The sequence below is a fragment of the Mesoplodon mirus genome, assembly GCF_964341445.2.
Source record: "Mesoplodon mirus genome assembly, chromosome: 18".
NCBI lineage: Eukaryota > Metazoa > Chordata > Mammalia > Artiodactyla > Ziphiidae > Mesoplodon > Mesoplodon mirus.
The window spans coordinates 11,206,967-11,231,532 of NC_138994.1; the positions used below are offsets into that span (position 1 = coordinate 11,206,967).

The 24,566-nt window shown below is 38.0% G+C and overlaps 1 protein-coding gene across 1 annotated transcript in view; it reads right to left on the reverse strand.

The window, feature by feature from the left end:
- The window catches only part of SMURF2 (SMAD specific E3 ubiquitin protein ligase 2), a 124,493-nt gene that overhangs the window by 42,581 nt on the left and 57,346 nt on the right, over positions 1-24,566 (reverse strand). Inside the window, exons 2-3 of the mRNA XM_082604957.1 lie at positions 10,644-10,682; positions 4,649-4,757 (exon numbers count right to left, since the gene is read on the reverse strand). Of these exons, the coding sequence (XP_082461083.1) occupies positions 4,649-4,757; positions 10,644-10,682 (148 nt within the window). The remainder of the gene's footprint in view (positions 1-4,648; positions 4,758-10,643; positions 10,683-24,566) is intronic.

Below are 24,566 nucleotides of genomic sequence, written 5' to 3' on the forward strand. Positions count from 1 at the left end.
GAGAGTATTCACACTTATTAATAGGCTTTCAAGGACCTTCATGAGCTGGCTCTTGCTTGCCTCTCACACTGCTTGTCTTTTACCACACTCCCCTTACCTTACATGTGAACTTACCAATGCTGCCTCTCTGAACTGTTTTCAGAATCACGTTGTCTTTCACCTCTGGGTCTTCACACAGACAGCTTTTGCTTAGAGCCTTCTCCCCTTCTCCATCCTCAAGTTAACTCCTATTTAAGGTCTAAGCCTAAATGCCACTTTTTCTAGGAGGCTCTCCCCAGCTCCTAAATCTGTGTCAAGAAGTTCTATATATTTCCACAGCACCCTATACATATTCTCATCACACTGTTTATACTTTCCTATTTCTTGTCTTTATATACCACGTGGCTGTAAGCTTGGAGGACTATGTCTTGTTCACTGTTGTAGCTGGGTCCCTGGCTGAATTTAGATCTGACTGAAGCTAAAAGAAATGGCTTTAGGGCTTCCCTGGTGGCGCAGTGGTTGAGAGTCCGCCTGCCGATGCAGGGGACACGGGTTCGTGCCCCGGTCTGGGAAGATCCCACATGCCGTGGAGTGGCTAGGCCCATGAGCCATGGCCGCTGAGCCTGCGCATCCGGAGCCTGTGCTCCGCAACGGGAGGCCACAACAGTGAGAGGCCCGCGTACCGCAAAAAAAATAAAAAATAAAAATAAAAATAAAGAAATGGCTTTAAATAATCTGATCAAGGGAATTCCCTGGTGGTCCAATGGTTAGAACTCTGTGCTGCCACTGCACGGGGCACGGGTTCGATCCCTGGTCAGGGAACTAACATCCCACAAGCTGCGCAGCACGGTCAAAAAAAGAAAAGAAAAGAAAGAGTCTGATTAAGAATTCAAAAGCTTAGCTACACAGATAGTAGGTAAAGACAAGTGGAACATTTGGAAGAAAAGCTGATGTTGATGAAGCATGAAATAGAATGACTGTGAAGCTTAATAGGCTAAACACTTGGAAAGTCAGGATATCAGGACATTTAACATGTTTATAACCTGGGAGATGTTCACAAAACGGGAGAAGTTTAGAGAGCATATGATAACTGAATTAGCAACCTGTAGGAAACTGAAACCAAAGACTGCAAGGAGCAATAGACTCCCCGAAACAAGATTATTACTGCCACCAAGCCCCGAAATATTCCCAAACTGTAAGCCCAATATACTCCAATGGTGATGATGAGGCTGAAACAGAATAATAAGTCAAAGTATTTAAAAGGAATGGAAAGTGTAAATCAACTACACCTCAATTAAAAAAATAAAATAAATAAAAGGAGTGGAAAGACCTCCTGAATCCTTTCCCCAACCTAATTCATCCTCAAAACCTGGCAGCACTCAGGGACACTAGGCACAGCTGAGGGAGGTGAAATTCTGTAATAAAAACAGGGTATTAAGAAGAGGTTAATCTAGTGAATGGAGAGACCTCCTAGCATCCCTATGCCGTTCAGATCCACGAACACAAGCATCCAAGAATACAGCCCCCAGGAAGGAGAGGGAGAATTCTGTGCAGAAAATGTCACAGTTACTCCTGATTACCCTACCAAGCTGATCAGCTCTACCCATGGGTAGAGAGTTTCCAATCAACATTTAAGTGCCTCCCCTTAAATATAAAAAGACAGAAATCCAAACCAAACTAACAGAAAAAAAAGGAAATCTGAGAAAAGAGAGGCAATACAACAGAAAAAAGCTACAATTATAATACTTCTCTCATCAGAGAAGATATTGCGTCTAGGAATAAGAGTAAGTTATGAAAAAGGAACAGTCAGAAAGCAAAATGATATTGGAAATTTAATATTTGAGAGCAGAAATTACAATAAATAGGAATGCTAGAAAACAAAGTTGGGAAAACAGCCCAAATATTTCATGGTAGTTTTTAATTTTTTACTAGAACAAAAATTTTTTATTATAACTTTTTTTTTAACTAAGATAAAATATGAGAGAAGAAAGATAGGACAACTAAATGATGATCAATTCAGGAGGGATAACATCCAAATAACAGGAGTTCTCGAAAAAGTAAAAGAGAGAAAGAAATACAATGGAGAACAGGAAATCATCTATAGATGATTAAATAAATAGAAAAGTTTCTCATAACTAATGAGCTTAAGTATCCAGATTAAAGTCACAGTCAGTATCTAGTACTATATTTCAGATATACCATGTCCATCGTTAAAAAATTTAAAATCAGGCATAAACAGCATACCCTGAAATCTTCCAGTGGAAAACAACAATCATGAAGGACCAAAATCAGGATGCCATCAGCAATACTCTAAACTTGCGCTGTCCAAAATGGTAGTCACAAGGCACATGCGGCTACTGAGTACCTGAAATATAGCTAGCCCAAACTGAGGCACTCTGTTAATGCAAAACAAACTCCTGATTTCAAAGACTTCGTTGTTTTTTGTTTTTTGTTTTTTAAAGGCCACACCATGCAGCATGCGAGATAGTTCCTCGACAAGGGATTGAACCTGTGCCCCTGAAGTGGAAGCGTGGAGCCTTAACCACTGGACTGCCAGGGAAGTCCCTCAAAGACTTTGTATAAAATAAACAAACAACTCGATTATTTTATTTTGATATCGTGTTGAAATGAAGATATTTTAGATAAATAAAACATATATTAAGTTTAATTTCACCTGTTTCTTTTTACTTTTTTTAATGTGGCTACTAGAAAATTTAAAATTACAGATAAGCTCCCATTTGTGGCTCACATTGTATTTCTATTCAGCAGTGCTGATCTAGACCTAGAAGACAGTGGAGTAATGTATTCAAAATTTGAAGGGAAAGTGATGTCTCACCTACAAGTCTATACTCAGACAAACTATCAACCAAGTAAGAAGACAAAATATATCTTCAGACAAAATCTCAAAGAAATTTTCCCCATCTTTGTACTCTTCCTCAAGATAACAATGGAAGACATACTTCACCAAAACAGGGAAGTAGGGGCTTCTCTGGTGGCGCAGCGGTTGAGAATCTGCCTGCTAATGCAGGGCACACAGGTTCAAGCCCTGGTATGGGAGGATCCCACATGCCCCGGAGCAACTAGGCCCGTGAGCCACAACTACTGAGCCTGCACGTCTGGAGCCTGTGCTCCGCAACAAGAGAGGTACGATAGTGAGAGGCCCGTGTACCACGATGAATAGTGGCCCCCGCTTGCCACAACTAGAGAAAGCCCTCGCACAGAAACGAAGACCCAACACAGCAAAAATAAATTAATTAATTAATAAACTCCTACCCCCAACATCTAAAAAAAAAAAACAGGGAAGTAAACAGAAAAATAGGAAGTCATTGGACTTAGAAGAGAGAAACGAAATTCCCAACATAATGATAAAGGCAAGTTCCAGGACAACCGTGCAGAAGGTCTTAGAGAACTACCAGTCCAGACTAAAGTAAAGCATAGAAGCTCTAGGAGGGCTATCTCCAAGAAGAAAACAAAGCCAATAGACTATCTCATGTGGTGAACATAAATAAGCAGAGGAGACGTTCAGTACTGTAAGAGAGTTTGTGAATTTCTTAATGAGATGGAAAACTAAACAAATGGAAAAGTTAGACAGTTATTAACTTCATAAAAACAGAAGTTGTCAAGAAAGAAAATGTAATCACTGCACACCATGTGACTCAGTTATGAATATTTACATGATCATAATAGCATAAACACAGAACAATGATGTAACCGAAAAGGTTCAAATAACTATACAGGAGGACTGGGAGAAGGAAAGGGTCACGTGGATGTTGTAGGAATGGGATGAGAGATATCAGCTGTAAACGCTAAATCATTTTCTACAGTATAAAATGTAAAAATAATACCTAACATGAAATAAATATATATTTATATTAAATGCTATAAATAAGCATGATATCTAGAAGCAGAAGGAAATTCTAGGACAAACAGCCAAAGTTACTGGAAACAGTTACCCTGAGAATTGGAATCAGGAATAAGAATGGGACAGCGAGGGGCTTCCCTGGTGGCGCAGTGGTTGAGAGTCCGCCTGCCGATGCAGGGGACACGGGTTCGTGCCCCGGTCTGGGAGGATCCCACGTGCCACGGAGCGGCTGGGCCCGTGAGCCATGGCCGCTGGGCCTGCACGTCCAGAGCCTGTGCTCCGCAACGGGAGAGGCCACAGCAGTGAGAGGCCCGCATACCGCAAAAAAAAAAAAAAAAAAAGAATGGGACAGTGAACTGCATTTTCCCATTAAAAGACCTACAGTATCATCTGCTTTTTTAAAAACAGTACATATGCTACTATGATTAAAATAAAATTTAGAAGAAACCATCCATATAAGAAACAAAAAGAATGCCTGAGTGTACTCCAATTATGATTTCTGATTTATATACTTATAACTGACCTAAAGTGAATTAATACCTTTATTTGACTGAAAAAAAGGTGTGTGGGGCAGGTTGCTGTATACTGTGTATCCATTTTGTTCTTCATGGGCTTATTAAGCATAGCTCACCTTCCAAAACCAGCTATCAATAAGCCAAAGGACTTTCACACTAGGTTTTGCATCCCTCTGTGAGGACCAAATTACACCACAGATCAAACTCAGATCATAATCAGTGATTCTTTTCAAAGACTATATCAAATAACAGTGATTCCATGTTTCATTTCAAATAAATCGTTTAAACCTACAGGTCATAATGCTGATTCCATTTTGGATCAAGTGTATTCTTCACAGTATCTGTAGAATGGCACTGCCCAGATCCATCAACCACCACCTTAGCAAATGGATCAGGAAGCCCTGTGGGAAAAAAAGAGAGGGTTCTTTTTTAATTAAAGAATATTTTGACATGGAAGATTAATTAAAGATTAATATTTTCTACAAAACAAAAGATTATTCCATTCTTCATAAAAAGTTTAAATGATAAGCTATAAATGAAAAGTGGTCCATTTTAAAACTAAGATTAAAGTTAATTCTACATTAAATATCAAAAACTACATTTTTTCTTGCTCCTATCTCAAAACACGCTCAGCTTAAACTACCAAAGTCTAGAGATTTCTTTATAATGTACAAGTTATCATAGATCTTTACCAGCCCTTTAACCCCAGAAAGGTGAATGCTTAAAACATCCCTGGCTCTCTTAGAGCTTTCCCACAGTCTCCCTTAGTAGCTCATTTAAAGCAAAGAGCTTATTAAAGTTTTCACACAGTAACACAGGCTACAGAGATATCAAATTAGCCAAAAAATTTTAATGATTAACTATCATAAGTGATGAGAAACTGAAACAAAAAATTTAATACCCTGCCTTAAGAGCGTACTATCTAATTGGGAAAAGTAAAACACCATACATTAAAAACAAAAAAAACTCCTGAGAATAAACAAGTTTTTGACCATACTGATTATAAAGAAAGCACTTATAATACTACGTCAGGCACTATTCTAAATGCTTTACATATGTTAAATCTCTTAATCTTCAAAATTACCCCATGGCGTAAATACTACTATTCTATTTTACTGATGAGGAAACTGAGGCACAAAGGGGTTAATTAACTAGCCTGAGGTCACCCAGTAGTAAGTGGCAGAGGCAGGGTCTAAAGTTTAGATTCTAAACCCATGCACACACAGTCTGGTTCTTGATTTCATGCACTTAACCACTATGCTGTATCACACCTCTCATTTACTATGTAGTTCAACAGTGAGTACAAGAGCTCAGAAAAGCAGGAGAACAAGTTGAGTGTGAACAATAGCAAAAGGCTTTCTTCTCCCACCCCCTTTTTGAGGGGATGGGACTCATCTGGGCTTTAAAGGACAAACAGGAGGCGTTCCAAGGAGGGTATAACAATATTTGAAGGACTTTGAGGGGTTTAATCAAAGCATTTGTGCTAAGGTGTAAAAGTAAATACCGTTGGAGAGATAAGACGGATCCAGTAAGAGAGCCTTAAAAGTCAGAAAATAAAGGCTTGGAATGACTGAGGTAGAGAACAGGGAGTCACTTTAGATTCTTGAGCATGGCTGTAAATACACTGTCATATTTGTCTACTAGTGGTATTCAGAGAAGGAAAGACTAAAGGTACAGAGAAGCTGTTGTAAGCTTCATACAGTAGGATGAAGAACAGTAGGATGAGTAGAATTTTAAGTCAGGGGATGAAGGTGGAACTAAATAAAATGTTGGAGACCACAACAACAGTTTAGATGTGAGACATACTGAGATACTGTAAATTTCCTAGGGACAGCTGAAGACACTAAAACGAAATGTTGGTTAAGTGTTGGTAATTGCAGAAATTTTGTACCTTGATATATCTATGCTAATTTTTTTAAGTCAAGATACTAATCTGCCAAGATTTAAGGCCAGACAGAAATCACCTAGCCAGTTTCCCAATTCTATGATTCTGTGATCTGTCAACTTCAAATAAGTAAGAAAAGACTAATATTTAAGAGTATTGGGTTTCCCTGGTGGCGCAGTGGTTAAGAATCCGCCTGCCAATGCAGGGGACACAGGTTCAAGCCCTGGTTTGGGAAGATCCCACATGCCGCAGAGCAACTAAGCCTGTGCGCCACAACTACTGAGCCTGAGCTCTAGAGCCCACATGCCACAACTACTAAAGCTGCGTGCCTAGAGCCCATGCTCCGCAACAAGAGAAGCCACTGCAATGAGAAGCCTGCGCACTGCAATGAAGAGTAGCCCTCGCTCACCGCAACTAGAGAAAGCCCAAGTGCAGCAACGAAGACCCAAAGCAGCCAAAAATAAATAAATAAAATAAATTTATTTAAAAAAAAAAAAGAGTATTAAGTATTCAAGAAAAAACCTGGCAAGTTAGCGTAGCAATCTATTTAACTATATTGTTTAACTAAGTTTAGCACTATTCATTTTAGTATTTCAATAATACCTAACCATTTGTAGATGTGTCTAATGGAAGAATACTTTCCCCTCTACCTTCAATAACATTAAGTATTTTTCTCCTGGGAGGAATCCATTTTATCTTGTTCTTTTGATTCTACCATCTAAACAAATAAACAGATAAATGTATGTCTGCAAGCAAAAACAAACAAAAATCACATTTCTAGCTTTCCCTTTAGATGATGCTTAACTAGTTAAAGAATTAGAACTGAGAAAAACAACATTTTCCACACAGAAGTCACTCGGTGTGGCTTCCAGATCCTTATTTAAGTATGAAAGTCTAAGTCCCATCCTCCTATGTTTCCCTGTGTTAAATAATACAAAATACAAGCTCTATTCCCTAACAAAAAAAATACCTAGGTTTCAACTTACCTGATTATATTATTCTACAAGAATTTAACTTGAGAGCCAAGTTCTTCCAGTGTAGTCAAAGATATCAAGTTTTCAGAAGTTAGTGAGACCTCTAGCGGTAAATATGAAGTGGCTAAAGTATTTTCTGTATTTTTAAAAATTTCTCAATTCTCCCCATCATTTCTGAGTCATATAAAATAGCTAAAGCTCAGGAACTTACTCACTACACTAACGCACTTAATGAGCTGCAAATAATGAAACAAAAATTTCAACTTAAGAGTTACTTACCAGAGAAAACAAAGCTTTATTTTTGATTGGAGAAGAAAAAATACATTCAACCAACCATGTTGCAGCTCACTGACTTCAATTTGGCCCCTATACAAACCTTAACAAAGTACCTTACACACAAAGCTTTTACTTAAACGTTGCATAAAAGACAGAAAGAATTTGATACTAATAAAAACATTCTTTTAAAAACACAGATAACGGATAAATGGATAGATAGGTGATAAAGTTAACAGCAGAATCTAGATGATGGGTATTCACTGTAAAATTCCTTATATGTTGCTATGTGTCTGAAATTCTTCCTGCCAAAATTTTGGGGGAAGGGGGATGTACTGTACTTTTATTTTTAAAAGCCAGTAAGTTTGAAAATAGTTCCAAAAAATGAGTTAGCAAAACTTTTCTCAGCAAAGGTAGATACCCTGGAATAAATAGTATTATCTCAAATTATACAAATTCCAAAAGACAACACATGGCACTGCATTTTTTCTATAGTTAAATATATTTATATATACACATATATATATAGTCAGCCTATAGTCATGCTTCATATTAAAATTTACATTTCCCATTCAACACGATTTAAACTGATTTACAAGCAAAAACAACTATATTACAGTATCAATAAGTGCATTCTGATCAATAAACGCACACTCTCACTCAAATTTAATTAAGAGATTTAGGAACTATTATTTAACTCTTTCTCTGAAATTAATGTGGGCAACCCTCAACTTATAAACAGATCAAAAATAAATATAAATCTATCACAGCAGGAGGACCTCCACCACTGTGAACCTGCGGGATATTCCATCCTTGGCTGAGTCCCTTCTGAAGGCCTCAGGATTGGCTTTCCTGTTTTCCTTTCCAGGGTCATCAAGTGTTTTTTCCATTCTGGGTTTTAAAGATAATCACACAATTTCCCCTAGTTTTCTTATCCCTGAAGCAAGCTCACAACTCAAGAATTTTTATCAATTTTTTACTGCTTACAACAATAAAAAAGGGGAAGATTTCCTTTTTTTTTTTCACATACAACTTAAGGATAAAGATCATATAACTGATAATAATTGGCTCTCAGGGGCTTACAGAGAATTAGAGTAAGATTCCTCTAGATTTCCTAGGAAAACTGAGACAAGGATATCTGATATTTTATTGGAGAAGGTGTGTCTTGGGACTCTAGGGGAAGGAAAAGAATTTGGGAAGGAAGGCTAGGAGACAAAACTGAAGAGTTTGTCTTTAAAACCAGACCAGTTGTCCTGGGGGGTATAGAAGAAGCTCTAAGAGTGTGCACTACTCACTTCCCTCCCTCTTCTCCTTGTCTCCTGCCTATCCAATCCCATTGGCCACTCTGCAGTCCCACTAGGATAAATCCTACCTTGGATCAACCTTAAGGAGGGTAAAAGGAGTACACATTGGTTATTAGGTTATTAGCAACAGGGATGAGGTGGGTAGTTCAGCAGCAGCCTGTGAAGATAACATTAATTGGTGGCAGCAAGGAGAGAGGTCACTGGCCTCTCTTCCTGCGACATGCTATGGAGTAGAAGGCACATGGTACATAAACTGGACTGCTTAATTATGTCTCAGATTATCCTATTTAATTGCTTTCCCATATAAGCATAATTTTTCAATTACATAGTTTACGCTATTTTATAAACTTTAATTCAGGTTCTACTCTAGGAAGACTGTAAGTAATAAAATTTCAAGTGGAATGAATTAAGTATGATTTTAAAATATATCAAGAGCTTATTACTTCTTTTAATCAAACACTTGAAAATTAACTAAGTCAGATATTAAATTAGACAGCATACATAGCCAGTTTTTGCTGGCTGACAGGACCTGAATCTAAAAATCTAATGAACTTCTCTATTTCTAACTTCAAATATTTTTATTTATCAAATTTTGCTGGCTTAAAACGTATGGACACCAAGGGGAGAAACTGGCGGGGCGGGGTGGTGGTGGTGTGATGAACTGGGAGATTGGGACTGACATATATACACTAATATGTATAAAATAGATAACTAATAAGAACCTGCTGTATAAAAAAATAAATTAAATTAAATTCAAAAATTCAAAAAAAATTTTTGCTGGCTTGGACTCTTTTGTGGGTTTTTTTGTTTGTTTTTTTTTTTTACTGAAAAGCACATCTTTTAAAAATATATTTATTTATTTATTGATTTATGGCTGCTTTGGGTCCTCGTTGCTGCACGCGGGCTTTCTCTAGTTGCGTTGAGCAGGGTCTACTCTTTGTTGCGGTGCACCAGCTTCTCATTGTGGTGGCTTCTCTTGTTGCGGAGCATGGACTCTAGGCACATGGGCTTCAGTAGTTGTGGCATGCTGGCTCAGTAGTTGTGGCTCGCAGGGGCTCTAGAGCACAGGCTCAGTAGTTGTGGCACATGGGCTTAGTTGCTCCACTGCATGTGGGATCTTCCCAGGCCAGGGATCAAACCCATGACCACCACAATGGTAAGCGGATTCTTAACCACTGAGCCACCAGGGAAGTCCAAAAATTATATCATTTTTACAAAATAATTTAAAGCGAATGTGAAGTATAATATTATAGGGTATACACACACACGTGAAGGGTACTTCCCAATCTTCCCTCACAAAACTTAATCCTAAATAAAGCCACAAAACTTTCCACAACAGATTGGCAAAGAGACTGCAAATATGGGAACTAAATGTCTGTTTTGGAGTCTGAGACATAAGAGATTCTACGATCAAATGTGGCAGAGATTTCTTTCCTATACTCCGGAAATTCCAAGCAGGCTAAATGACTTCTCTGCCTTCCAATGACTCCTGAATGCATGGGTTAAATTTCCTATAAAATGTTAGGGGAAAAAGTGTTTACGAAATAATCTCAAACCTTTTCTAGAAATCTAGTAGTATGCACACCTTCAATATACATTACATTCGTCTGCATATACACACCTACACACACGTTTCACACAAATATGGGGGGGCGGTGGATAAAGGGAAAGGGGCTAAGGAACACAAAGTCATCTTTAAAACATGTGATGCCAAAAGCCTCTGAATCAAAGAATTCATAAAACAACACTGAGTATATTTCTGAATAGAGAAATCCCTAAACCAGACAATTCTGAAAATGCTTTCCAAAGAATCTACACACAACATACAAGATTTAAAGTTAATTTACTTACGGAAAAAATCCTTTTTCACCAAGTTTTTTGCACAGAGTACTGTAAAGGAAACAAAAAATACATGGTAAGAATTAAAATGGTGAGACTGCATTGTCAAAGTTTCATTTTGAAACACTGAAAATACCAGTGAATAATAATTAAACACTAACTATAGCAAGGTATGAAATATGATCACAATCTTTGAATAAAGACTAGCAAAAGACAGTTGAACCAGTGGTGGCAACTTTAGCAATGATCACCAGTAACAGCTGAGGGCAAGTAAGTTTATAAATCTGGTATTCTAATAAAGAACCACTTCCTGTCTTCCATCAAGATCTAGTCTCAGAGTAGCTTGGTGGCAAGGGAAAAATATAGTTCTAAGGAGGAAATATGTAAACTGGCGGTTTTATATATATATATATATATTTTTAAGGGTAAAATAATTTTATACTGAAGAGGATCACAAGAAAACAAAGCTTAATTGATACTGGTGGCATTTTTTTTAAATGACATTCTGTTATTTACTCTCCATCTAAACTCCACAGAAACATCGGCTCAATGACAAGAGAGATCTACTATACCTACCAAAAATTAAGTTAATATATTGAGATAGCTATCCCAAATCCACATTCTCTGGATTACCTTGCATTAAATTATCACTTACACAGTAATGGCTGCACAACCTTGTGAATATATTAAAACCATTGAATTGCATGCTTTAGAGGGATGAATTTTACAGTATGTGAATTGCATGTCAATTTAAAAATCACTGTTTATACAGTCATTAACTTCGTTAATCCAAACTTGTTACAAGTGAAGGGAAACCACCAATTTCCAAATATTCATATTTTAATTTATAAAATATCTATGAAAGTAATGTTGGGTTAACTTCTGCCCCCTTCTACTCACAGTTTAAATGGTCTGTTCAATTAGTTACACTTACTGGAAGTTTAGTATAAAAATTTTAGTATAAAAATTCATTTAACATAAACCTTGGGAACAAGTCTAAATATAACTAATCACTTGAAAAGTTCAAATAAAAATCATTCTGAACACAGATGCCATCAGTAAATGAATAAAATTATGAAGTAAGCACAAGATACTGATTTACTAGTCAGAGTCTCTTAGGCCCTGTCATAGTTTAAAAACATAAAAACTCAATCATGAAAGCTAAGGCTATAACTCAGAGTACCAAATCAGAAACTTGATTTAGAAGAACTCTTCCCTAGGGACTTCTCTGGCGGTCCAGTAGTTAAGACTTTGTGCTTCCACTGCAGGGGACACAGGTTCAATCCCTGGTTGGGGAACTAAGATCCCGCATGCCGTGCAGTGTGGCCAAAAAAAAAAAAAAAAAAAAAAAGACAGAAAACCAAGAGGGTGGGTGCTGTTGTCAAATAGAACCTGGTATTGGATCTGACTAAACGTTTTTTTAAAAAAAGAAGAACTCCTCTCTAAACTTTTATTATCATCATATAAACTGAACAGAACACTCAGGATCAATACATATACAACACATACATAAATCCAAATTATAATCTCCAGTATTGATGAGGCATTCATAATTTTTAACCACCATCCTAAGATTCAAGATGTAAAATAAATGCACACCCTACTTAAAAGAAATAGAAAATATATGGGAAGTCCTCCAACTTCTTGTCACTAAACCTACAAACGTACTGTTTCAACACTCATTCTTTTTTTCTTCCTTCCACTTGCAACGTCTACTCTTCTAACACCATCCTTCTGCCTGTACTCTGGATCTCATACCCAACCCACCACTTTCTCAAGAACTTGTCCCACCACTTCCTCTACCGACTGCCTCATCAGTATTTAAAAATATTCAAGTCTTGCCCATGCCTCCCCACTCCAGCCACCATCCTACCTCTTTTCCTTCATCATGAAACTACTTTAAAACACTGTCTACACTTCGTGACTTCACTTCTTTATATCCACTAATGCCTCAATCCACTGCAATTTGGCTTCCACTCTCACCATTGCCCCTATACTGCTTCTCCAAAGCCCTGGGGACCTAATTAATAAATGCATCCAATGGACACTTTTCATTCTTTATCGCACTTGACCCCTGAGGGGTATTTGCCACTACTGACTACTCCCACTTCTAAAACCCCTCTCTTCTTTTGGTTTCTGTTTAACACCACATTCACCTGGTTTTACACCAAGCATAAAATTCATTCAAAGTCTTTTCTGCCAGATCTTTTTCCTTTGCTCCACCCATGAAACTTGAGGTTCTTCAGGGCTTTACTTTAGGTCCTCTTTTACTCTATAAACCAAGGAGCACAGATATCCATCCTGTAAACCTCAGAATTATATGTAAACTGCTAATATGCTCAACAAAATATTAGCAAACTGAAACCACATGATCAAGTTGGATTCATCCCAGGATCACAAGGATGGTTCAACATATGAAAATCAATCAATGTGATACACTACATCACCAAAAGACAAAAAAAAAAAACACATGATCATCTTAATAGGTGCAGAAAAAACATCTGATAGAATTCAACATCCATTCATGATAAAAACAGCAGAGGGAACATATCTCAACATCATAAAAGCTATTTATGACAAAACCACAGCCAACATAATACCCAATGGTGAAAAGCTGAAAGACTTCCTGCTAAAATCTGGAACAAGACAAGGATGCCCACTCTCACCACTTCTATTCAACAGAGGATTGGTGCAGATGACATGATACCAGATATAGAAAACTCTAAAGACTCACACAAAAACCACTAGAAGTGATAAACGAACTCAGCAAGGTAGCAGGATGCAAGATTAACATACAGAAATCTGTTGCATTTCTTTATACTAACAAAGAAATATCAGAAAAGGCAAGTAAAAAAAATATTCCCTTTAAAATTGCATCAAAAAAAAAAAAAAACCTTGGTAATAAACCTGACCAAGGAGGTGAAAGACTTATATGCTGAGAACTATAAAACATTGATAAAGGAAATTGAAGACGATTCAAAGAAATAGAAAGATATCCCATGGTCTTGGACTGGAAGAAATAACACTGTTAAAATGGCCATACTACTCAAGGCAATCTACGGTTTAATGTTATCCTTATCAAATTACCCATAACATTTTTCACAGAACTATAACAAATAATCCTAAAATTTATATAGAACTGTAAAAGACCCAGAATTGCCAAAGCAATCCTAAGGCATAACGCTCCCAGACTTCAGACAATACTACAAAGCTATAGTAATCAAAACAGTGCAGTATTGGCCCAAAAACAGACATATGGATCAATGGAACAGAAGAGAGAGCCCTGAAATAAACCCACAAACCTATGTTCAATTACTCGTCAACAAAGAAGGCAAGAACATACAATGGAGAAAACACCAGCAAGCGGTGTTGGGAAAACTGGACAGCCAAATGTAAATCAATGAAGTTAGAACACTCCCTCACACCATACACAAAAATAAACTTAAAATGGCTTAAAGGGCTTCCCTGGTGGCGCAGTGGTTGAGAGTCTGCCTGCTGATGCAGGGGACATGGGTTCGTGCCCCGGTCTGGGAGGATCCCACATGCTGCGGAGCGGCTAGGCCCATGAGCCATGGCCGCTGGGCCTGCGCGTCTGGAGCCTGTGCTCCACAACGGGAGAGGCCACAACAGTGAGAGGCCCACATACTGCAAAAAAAAAAGAAAAAAAAATGGCTTAAAATTTAAATATAAGACACAACACCATAAAACTCCTAGAAGAGAACAAAGGCAAAGCATTCTCTGACATAAATCATACCAATGTTTTATTAGGTCAGTCTCCAAGACAACAGAAATAAAAGCAAAAATAAACAAATGGGACCTAATCAAATTTATAAGCTTTTACACAGCACAGGAAATCATAAACAAAACAAAAAGACAATCTACGGAATAGGAGAAAATATTTGCTAACAATGCAACTGACAGGGGCTTAATTTCCAAAATATACAAACAGCTCATACAACTCAATAACAAAAAATCAAACAACCTAATCAAAAAATGGGCAGAGGGCTTCCCTGGTGGCGCAGTGGTTGAGAGTCCGCCTGCCGATGCAGGGGACACAGATTCCTGCCCCGGTCTGGGAAGATCCCACATGCCACGGAGCGGCTGGGCCTGTGAACCACGGCCGCTGAGCCTGCGCATCCGGAGCCTGTGCTCCGCAACGGGAGAGGCCACAACAGTGAGAGGCCCGTGTACCGCAAAAAAAAAAAAAAAAAAAAAGGGCAGTAATCTAAATAGACATTTCTCCAAAGAAGACATACACATGGCCAACAGGTATATGGAAAGATGTTCAACATCATTAATTATTAGAGAAATGAAAATCAAAACTACAATGAGGTATCATATCACACTGGTCAAAATGGCCATCACTAAAAAGTCTACAAATAACAAATGCTGGAGAGGGTGTGGAGAAAAGGGAACTCTCCTACACTATTGGTGGGAATGTAAGTTGGTGCAGGTACTATGGGAAACAGTACGGAGATTCCTCAAAAAACTTATTATCTGCCATATGATTCAGCAATTCCACTCCTGGGCATGTATCTGGAGAAAACTAATGAGAAAAGATACATTTACCCCAGTGTTCATAGCACTATTTACAACAGCCAAGACATGGAAGCAACCTAAATGTCCATCAACAGATAAATGGATAAAAAAGAAGTGATAGAGCAGAAGCAAGAAGAACTACAATCCTGCAACCTCTGGAACAAAAACCACATTCACAGAAAGATATACAAAATGAAAAGGCAGAGGACTATGTACCACATGAAGGAACAAGATAAAACCCCAGAAAAACAACTAAACAAAGTGGAGATAGGCAACCTTCCAGAAAAAGAATTCAGAATAGTGATAGTGAAGATGATCCAGGACCTCAGAAAAAGAATGGAGGCAAAGATCGAGAAGATGCAAGAAATGTTTAACAAAGACCAAGAAGAATTAAAGAACAAACACCTAGAAGAATTAAAGAACAAACAGAGATGAACAATACAATAATTGAAATGAAAAATATACTAGAAGGAATCAATAGCAGAGTAACTGAGGCAGAAGAACGGATAACTGACCTGGAAGACAGAATGGTGGAATTCACTGCTGAGAAACAGAATGAAAAGAAAAGAAGACAGCCTAAGAGACCGCTGGGACAACATTAAACGCAACAACATTCACATTATAGGGGTCCCAGAAGGAGGAGAGAGAGAGGAAGGACCTGAGAAAATATTTGAAGAGATTATAGTCAAAAACTTCCCTAACATGGGAAAGGAAATAGCCACCCAAGTCCAGGAAGTGCAGAGAGTCCCAGGCAGGACAAACCCAAGGAGGAACATGCCAAGACACATAATAATCAAACTGACAATATTTAAAGACAAAGAAAAATTATTGAAAGCAACAAGGGAAAAATGACAAGTAACATACAAGGGAACTCCCATAAGGTTAACAGCTGATTTCTCAGCAGAAACTCTACAAGCCAGAAGGGAGTGGCATGATATATTTAAAGTGATGAAAGGGAAGAACCTACAACCAAGATTACTCTACCCAGCAAGGATCTCATTCAGATTCGACAGAAAAATCAAAAGCTTTACAGAAAAGCAAAAGCTAAGAGAATTCAGCACCACCAAACCAGCTCTACAACAAATGCTAAAGGAAGTTCTCTAAGTGGGAAACACAAGAGAAGAAAAGGACCTACAAAAACAAACCCATAACAATTAAGAAAATGGTAATAGGAACATACATATCGATAATTACCTTAAACGTGAATGGATTAAATGCTCCAACCAAAAGACACAGACTGGCTGAATGGATACAAAAACAAGACCCATATATGCTGTCTACAAGAGACCCACTTCAGACCTAGGAACACATACAGACTGAAAGTGAGGGGATGGAAAAAGATATTCCATGCAAAGGGAAATCAAAAGAAAGCTGGAGTAGCAATACCCATATCAGATAAAATAGACTTTAAAATAAAGAATGTTACAAGAGACAAGGAAGGACACTACATAATGATCAAGGATCAATCCAAGAAGAAGATATAACAATTATAAATATATATGCATCCAACATAGGAGCACCTCAACACATAGGCAACTGCTAACAGCTATAAAAGAGGAAATCGACAGTAACACAATAATAGTGGGGGACTTTAACACCTCACTTACACCAATGGACAGATCATCCAGACAGAAAATTAATAAGGAAACTCAAGGTTTAAATGACACAACAGACTAGATAGATTTAATTGATATTTATAGGACATTCCATCCAAAAGCAGATTACACTTTCTTCTCAAGTGCACATGGAACATTCTCCAGGATAGATCACATCCTGGGTCACAAATCAAGCCTCAGTAAACTTAAGAAAATTGAAATCATATCAAGCATCTTTTCTGACCACAACACTACGAGATTAGAAATCAATCACAGGGAAAACAACGTACAAAACACAAACATATGGAGGCTAAACAATACGTTACTAAATAACAAAGAGATCACTGAAGAAATCAAAGAGGAAATCAAAAAATACCTAGAGACAAATTACAACAAAAACACGATGATCCAAAACCTATGGGATGCAGCAAAAGCAGTTCTAAGAGGGAAGTTTATAGCAATACAAGCCTACCTCAAGAAACAAGAAAAATCTCAAATAATCAATCTAACTTTACACCTAAAGGAACTAAAGAAAACAAACAAAACCCAAAGTTAGTAGAAGGAAAGAAATCATAAAGATCAGAGCAGAAATAAATGAAATAGAAACAAAGAAAACAATAGCAAAGATCAATAAAAGTAAAAGCTGGTTCTTTGAGAAGATAAACAAAATTGATAAACCATTAGCCAGACTCATCAAGAAAAAGAGGGAGAGGACATATATCAATAAAATTAGAAATGAAAACAGAAAGTTACAGCAGACACCGCAGAAATACAAAGCATCCTAAGAGACTACTACAAGCAACTTTATGCCAATAAAATGGACAACCTGGAAGAAATGGACAAATTCTTAGAAAGGTATAAACTTCCAAGACTGAACCAGGAAGAAATAGAAAATATGAACAGACCAAGCACAAGGAAATTGAAACTGTGATTTAAAATCTTCCAACAAACAAAAGTCCAGGACCAGATGGCTTCACAGGTGATTCTATCAAACATTTAGAGAAGAGCTAACACCCATCCTTCTCAAACTCTTCCAAAAAATTGCAGAGGAAGGAACACTCCCAAACTCATTCTATGAGGCCACCATCACCCTGATACCAAAACCAGACAAAGATACTACAAAAAAAAAGAAAATTACAGACCAATATCATTGATGAATATAGATGCAAAAATCCTCAACAAAATACTAGCAATTAGAATCCAACAACACGGGCTTCCCTGCTGGCGCAGTGGTTAAGAACTCACCTGCCAATACAGGGGACACGGGTTTGAGCCCTGGTCCAGGAAGATCCCACATGCTGCGGAGCAACTAAGTCCAGGAGCCACAACTACTGAGCCTGCGTGGCACACCTACCGAAGCCCGTGCACCTAGAGCCCGTGCTCCGCAATGAGAAGCCACCACAGTGAGAAGCCCGCACAGTGCAATGAAGAGTAGCCCCCGTTCGCTGCAACTAGAGAAAGCCTGCACACAGCAACGAAGACCCAGCGAAGCCAAAGATAAATAAAATAAATAAATAAATTTTTAAAAAAAAGAATACAACAACACACTAAAAGGATCATACACCATGATCAAGTGGGGTTTATCCCAGGGATGCAAGGATTCTTCAATGCACGCAAATCAATCAACGTGATACACCATATTAACAAACTGAAGAATAAAAACCATATGATCGGGGCTTCCCTGGTGGTGCAGTGGTTGAGAGTCCGCCTGCCGATGCAGGGGACACAGGTTCATGCCCCGGTCCGGGAAGGTCCCACATGCCGCGGAGAGGCTAGGCCCGTGAGCCATGGCCACTGACTGAGCCTGCGCGTCCAGAGCCTATGCTGTGCAACAGGAGAGGCAACAACAGTGAGAGGCCCACGTACCGTAAAAAAAAACAAAAAACCATATGATCATCTCAATAGATATAGAAAAAGCTTTTGACAAAATTCAACACCCATTTATGATAAAAACTCTCCAGAAAGTGGGCATAGAGGGAACCTACCTCAACATAATAAAGGCTATATATGACAAACCCATAGCAAACATCATTCTCAATGGTGAAAAACTGAACGCATTCCCTCTAAGATCAAGAACAAGACAAGGATGTCCACTCTCAAAACTATTATTCAACATAGTTTTGGAAGTCCTAGTCATGGCAATCAGAGAAGAAAAAGAAATAAAAGGAATACAAACTGGAAAAGAAGACATAAAACTGTCACTGTTTGCAGATGACATGATACTATACATAGAGAATCCTAAGGATGCCACCAGAAAACTACTAGAGCTAATCAATGAATTTGGTAAAGTTGCAGGATACAAAATTAATGCACAGAAATCTCTTGCATTCCTACACATTAATGGTGAAAAATCTGAAAGAGAAATTAAGGAAACACTCCCATTTACCACAGCAATAAAAAGAATAAAATACCTAGGAATAGACCTACCTAGGGAGACAAAAGACCTGTATGCAGAAAACTATACGACACTGATGAAAGAAATTAAAGATGATACAAACAGATGGAGAGATATACCATGTTCTTGGATTGGAAGAATCAATATTGTGAAAATGACTATACTACCCAAAGCAATCTACAGATTCAATGCAATCCCTATCAAATTACCAATGGCATTTTTTACAGAACTAGAACAAAAAATCTTAAAATCTGTATGGAGACACAAAAGACCCCAAAGAGCCAAGCAATCTTGAAGGAAAAAAACGGACCTAGAGGAATCAGACTCCCTGACTTCAGCTATACTACAAGGCTACAGTAATCAAGACAATAGCTGGCATCAAGACAGTATCTGGCACAAAAACAGAAATATAGATCAATGGAACATGAGAGAAAGCCCAGAGGTAAACCCACGCACCTATGGTCAACTAATCTATGACAAAGGAGGCAAGGATATACAATGGAGAAAAGACGGTCTCTTCAACAAGTGGTGTTGGGGAAACTGAACAGCTACACGTAAAAGAATGAAAGTAGAACACTCCCTAACACCACACACAAAAATAAACTCAAAATGGATTAGAGACCTAAATGTAAGACCGGACACTATAAAACTCTTAGAGGAAAACATAGGAAGAACACTCTTTGACATAAATCACAGCAAGATTTTTTGATCCACCTCCTAGAGTAATGGAAATAAAAACAAAAATGAACAAATGGGACCTAATGAAAGTTTAAAGCATTTGCACAGCAAATGAAACCATAAACAAGACAAAAAGACAACCCTCAGAATGGGAGAAAATATTTGCAAATGAATCAACAGACAAAGGATTAATCTCTAAAATATATAAACAGCTCATACAGCTCAATATTAAAAAAACAAACAACCCAATCCAAAAATGGGCAGAAGATCTAAATAGACATTTCTCCAAAGAAGACATACAGATGGCCAAGAAGCACATGAAAAGCTGCTCAACGTCACTAATTATTAGAGAAATGCAAATCAAAACTACAGTGAGGTATCACCTCACACCAGTCAGAATGGGCATCATCAGAAAATCTACTAACAACAAATGCTGGAGAGGGTGTGGAGAAAAGGGAACACTCTTGCACTGTTGGTGGGAATGTAAATTGATAGAGCCACTATGGAGAACAGTATGGATGTTCCTTAAAAAAACTAAAAATAGAATTACCATATGACCCAGCAATCCCACTACTGGGCATATACCCAGAGAAAACCATAATTCAAAAAGACACATGCATCCCAATGTTCATTGCAGCACTATTTACAATAGCCAGGTCATGGAAGCAACCTAAATGCCCATTGACAGATGAGGATAAAGAAGATGTGGTACATATATATAATGGAATATTACTCAGCCATAAAAAGGAACGAAATTGGGCCATTTGTAGAGACGTGGATGGATCTAGAGACTGTTATACAGAGTGAAGTAAGTCAGAAAGAGAAAAACAAATATCGTATATTAATGCATATATGTGGAAGCTAGAAAAATGGTACAGATGAACCAGTTTTCAGGGCAGAAATAAGAGACACAGATGTAAAGAACAAACGTATGGACACCAAGGGGGGAAAGTGGTGGGGGGGTGGGGGGATGATTGGGAGATTGGGATTGACATATATACACTAATATGTACAAAATGGATAACTAATAAGAACCTGCTGTATAAAAATAAATAAATACGAAATTTAAAAAATAAAAAAATAAAAAAATTCTTTTAATAAAAAATAAATTTAATTAATTTTAAAAAGAAAGAAAAAAGATGTGATACACACACACACACACACACACACACACACACACACACACACTGGAATACTACTCGGCCATAAAAAAGAATGAAATAAGGCCATTTGCAACTACATGGATGGACTTAAGAGATTATCACATTAAGTGAAGTAAAGCAGAAAGACAAATACCATATGCTATCACTTATATGTGGAATCTAAAATATGATACAGGGACCTCCTTGGTGGCACAGTGGTTAAGACTCTGCACTCCCAACGCAGGGGGCCTGGGTTCGATCCCTGGTCAAGGAACTAGATCCCACATGCATGCCACAATTAAGAGTTCGCAAGCCACAACTAAGGAGCCAAGAGCCACAACTTAGGAGCCTGCTGCAACTAAGACCTAGCACAACCAAATAAAGAAATAAATATTTTTTTAAAAATAAAATATAATACAAATGAACTTATTTATAAAACAGAAACAGACTCACAGACATAGAAAACAAACTTATGGTTACCAAAAGAGAAAGGCGGTGGGGAGGGATAAATTAGGAGTTTGGGATTAGCAGATACAAACTACTATATATAAAACAGATAAACAAGGTCCTACTGTATAGCACAGGGGACTATATTCAATATCCAGTAATAAACCATAGTGGGAAAGAAAAACAAAATAAAAACAAAAACTGTTATATGCACGTGTACTTTTCTGGGGAGAAAGTTCACAGTTTAACAGTTTGACAAAGCTCCTCCTCCCGTCTTGAAAAATAAATTTGAAGAGCCACTTTTCCATACATTCTCCCTGGTCTTTACTATTTTGATGAAACCTCAATCTATAATCCCAACCCTTAGCTCTTTGTTGAACTCCAGGTCCACACAGGCACACTAAATATGCCCTCAAATTAAAATCACCATCCCACCCCCCTTTCCTCAAACTCCTTCTCCAGTTTACTTTCAATAAATATCCTTGCTTTCTACTCCACTGCCCTAGTCAGAAACTTCCACAGCAACCTTCACTACTCCTCCCCCTCCCCACCTCCTGGCAATTACCAATTCTAATCAACTCTGCCTCTGAAATATCCTTTGTCTGTCCATTTCTCCCTATTACCAGTGCCATCAACCTAGTCCAGGCCACCATCAACTACTGTTTAGGTCATTACAACAGCCTCCCCATCAGTCCCCTGCCTTAAGCCTCAACTGCCTCCAATCAGCTCTCCACACTGGACCTAAAGTGATCTTTTTTTTTTTTTTCTTCGGTACGAGGGCCTCTCACTGCTGTGGCCTCTCCCGTTGCAGAGCACAGGCTCCGGAAGCACAGCCTCAGTGGCCATGGCTCACGGGCCCAGCCGCTCCGCGGCATGTGGGATCCTTCCGGACCAGGGCACGAACCCGTGTCCCCTGCATCGGCAGGCGGACTCTCAACCACTGCGCCACCAGGGAAGCCCCTAAAGTGATCTTTCTAAAAATATAATTTAATTCCTTCCATCCATTTCCCCTCCTAATAACATTCTAAAACATGCTTAAAACATTCCCCAAAACAATCTTTCCACCTGTGCTCTGGATCGCATACCCAACCTACCACTTTCTCAGGAAACTTGTCCCTCTTGTCTCCTCTACTGACCTCCATCCTTAGAACATCGCCAAGGTCTTGCCCAAAACCTATTTGGTTTAAAAACCCATCAGGCCCTGGCTCCTGCTTACCTCTCTGACCTCATCTTCCATCACCACCCCTCCCCTCCAAGAATCCAAGTCCAAGATCCAACCACACTAAACCTTCACTTTCTCAAATACATTCCATCTCTCACCCACAGCCTTCACGTGCCATTCCCTCCGCCTGAAACATTTTTCCCAGGCTTCTTCACCTACTCATCTTTTAGGTCTCAAAAGGGAAGGAAGCTTTTTAGAACGTGTTTCTCTCAACCTTCTGCCCACTTGTATTTTCACAGAAGCCCATACTTATCACCGGCACTCATTACACTTTATTGTAAGTTTTTAAGTTTAGAATGTTGCTTATAACTACAAAGGTGGTAAACTCTATCCAGCATAAATCATGTCTGCAGCATGTGGGATCTTCCTGCACCAAGCAAACACTGCGCCAGGCGTTTGATGGGCACTCAGTAAAATGCTAAATGAATAAAACAAACTCCAAAATAATCTAAAATAATTTCATTGAAAGGGTGACTTTTTATACTATGTGACAGATTACCAATCTGCAAGTAATCATAATTTTGACTTAATGAAATCTCATTGTTATCATTTCCCTGTAGTTAAAACATACTCATCAGGTCATGTTTGACAAATTTTCTTTTAATCACAAATAAGATGTTGCTAATATATGACTAAGTTTTAAAGAGTAACTGAAAAAATCGAGAGAAGAATGAACTATAAAGTCGGGTTCAAAGTTTATAAAGAGAAATTTTAGCAACCCTGAGACTAAGGAAGATAACACAGAGAAACAAGACTAATTTAAAACAAAGAAATATCAAGATTGGTCAGACTGTTAACTTTAACACTAGATCTCAAAAGCTCCAGACAGTCTTTTTATTATTTATACCCTAGAAGCAAAAACTCGTACTTGTAAATTTTAAAAGGAAATTGTCAAGCACCATTTGAGATTTTGGTAATTTGTTTACATAAATAAATTTTTACCCCTTGGAGTCTTCACTGTTCTTTTTCTTGGGAATGTACTCTGGGCACTAGAACCACAGCCCACCGCTCTTTCTGTCCTTGGTACCAATTATAAGAGCTCAGTAAATGCTCAATGAATTAATGAATTTCACTAGGACACTCCTATTTGTCACCATAACAAATTCTCAGCTAAGGAGGTATATATCAGAATCTCCTGAGGAATGTATGTATAATGTTATAATGTGATTTTTATATTTGTAGTATAAATTTACATTTATATTTGCATGAATTTATATTTGTAAATCTATCATTTTTTGTAACAGAAACTATAGAAAGTTGAGCCAAGATTGGGAATCGTGGCGCTTGGGAAGGGTAGCCGTGCAGAACTTTCATTTTTGTTTTCTAAATGATTATTACAGGAGAGAGGTAAAAAATAATGTTGACAAACACTAAATTACTGGAAGGGACTAGCAGGAGAGAAACCCTGTAAGGGGGGGTGGGGCCAGAACAAAGGCTAAGGAGTGTAGCCTTTCTCCTAGACAGCTATCAATATTTCAAAGTTTTTAATGTTTAGTAAGTTTTCTATTGAAATAATTTATAAAGAAAGGTGCAGAATTCTTAAGAATATAATTCAATCACCTTCCACTAATTTCTGTACTAAAACAAAACATTATATGGGACTCCAGATATTTATCATCACTGATAACTACAAATGTGGCATTATACCAGCACAGTACCATTACTTCAAATTCCATTAGGGACCATGTCTCACACAGCCTGTAGATCTGCACTAGATTAATTTTACTAGACTAATGTGATGATGTTACTACCCTTCTCAAATTCCTTCAAAGCATTTCTCATTCTTATGTCTACACTCCCCAAACCTAAAACCTGTTCTAGCTATTCTACTCTTCAGCAGATAGATGGGTTTGAAATAGAGGAGATAATCAAAATAAGGCAAGATCAGCCTTGCTGGTATACTGGTAACTTCCTCTC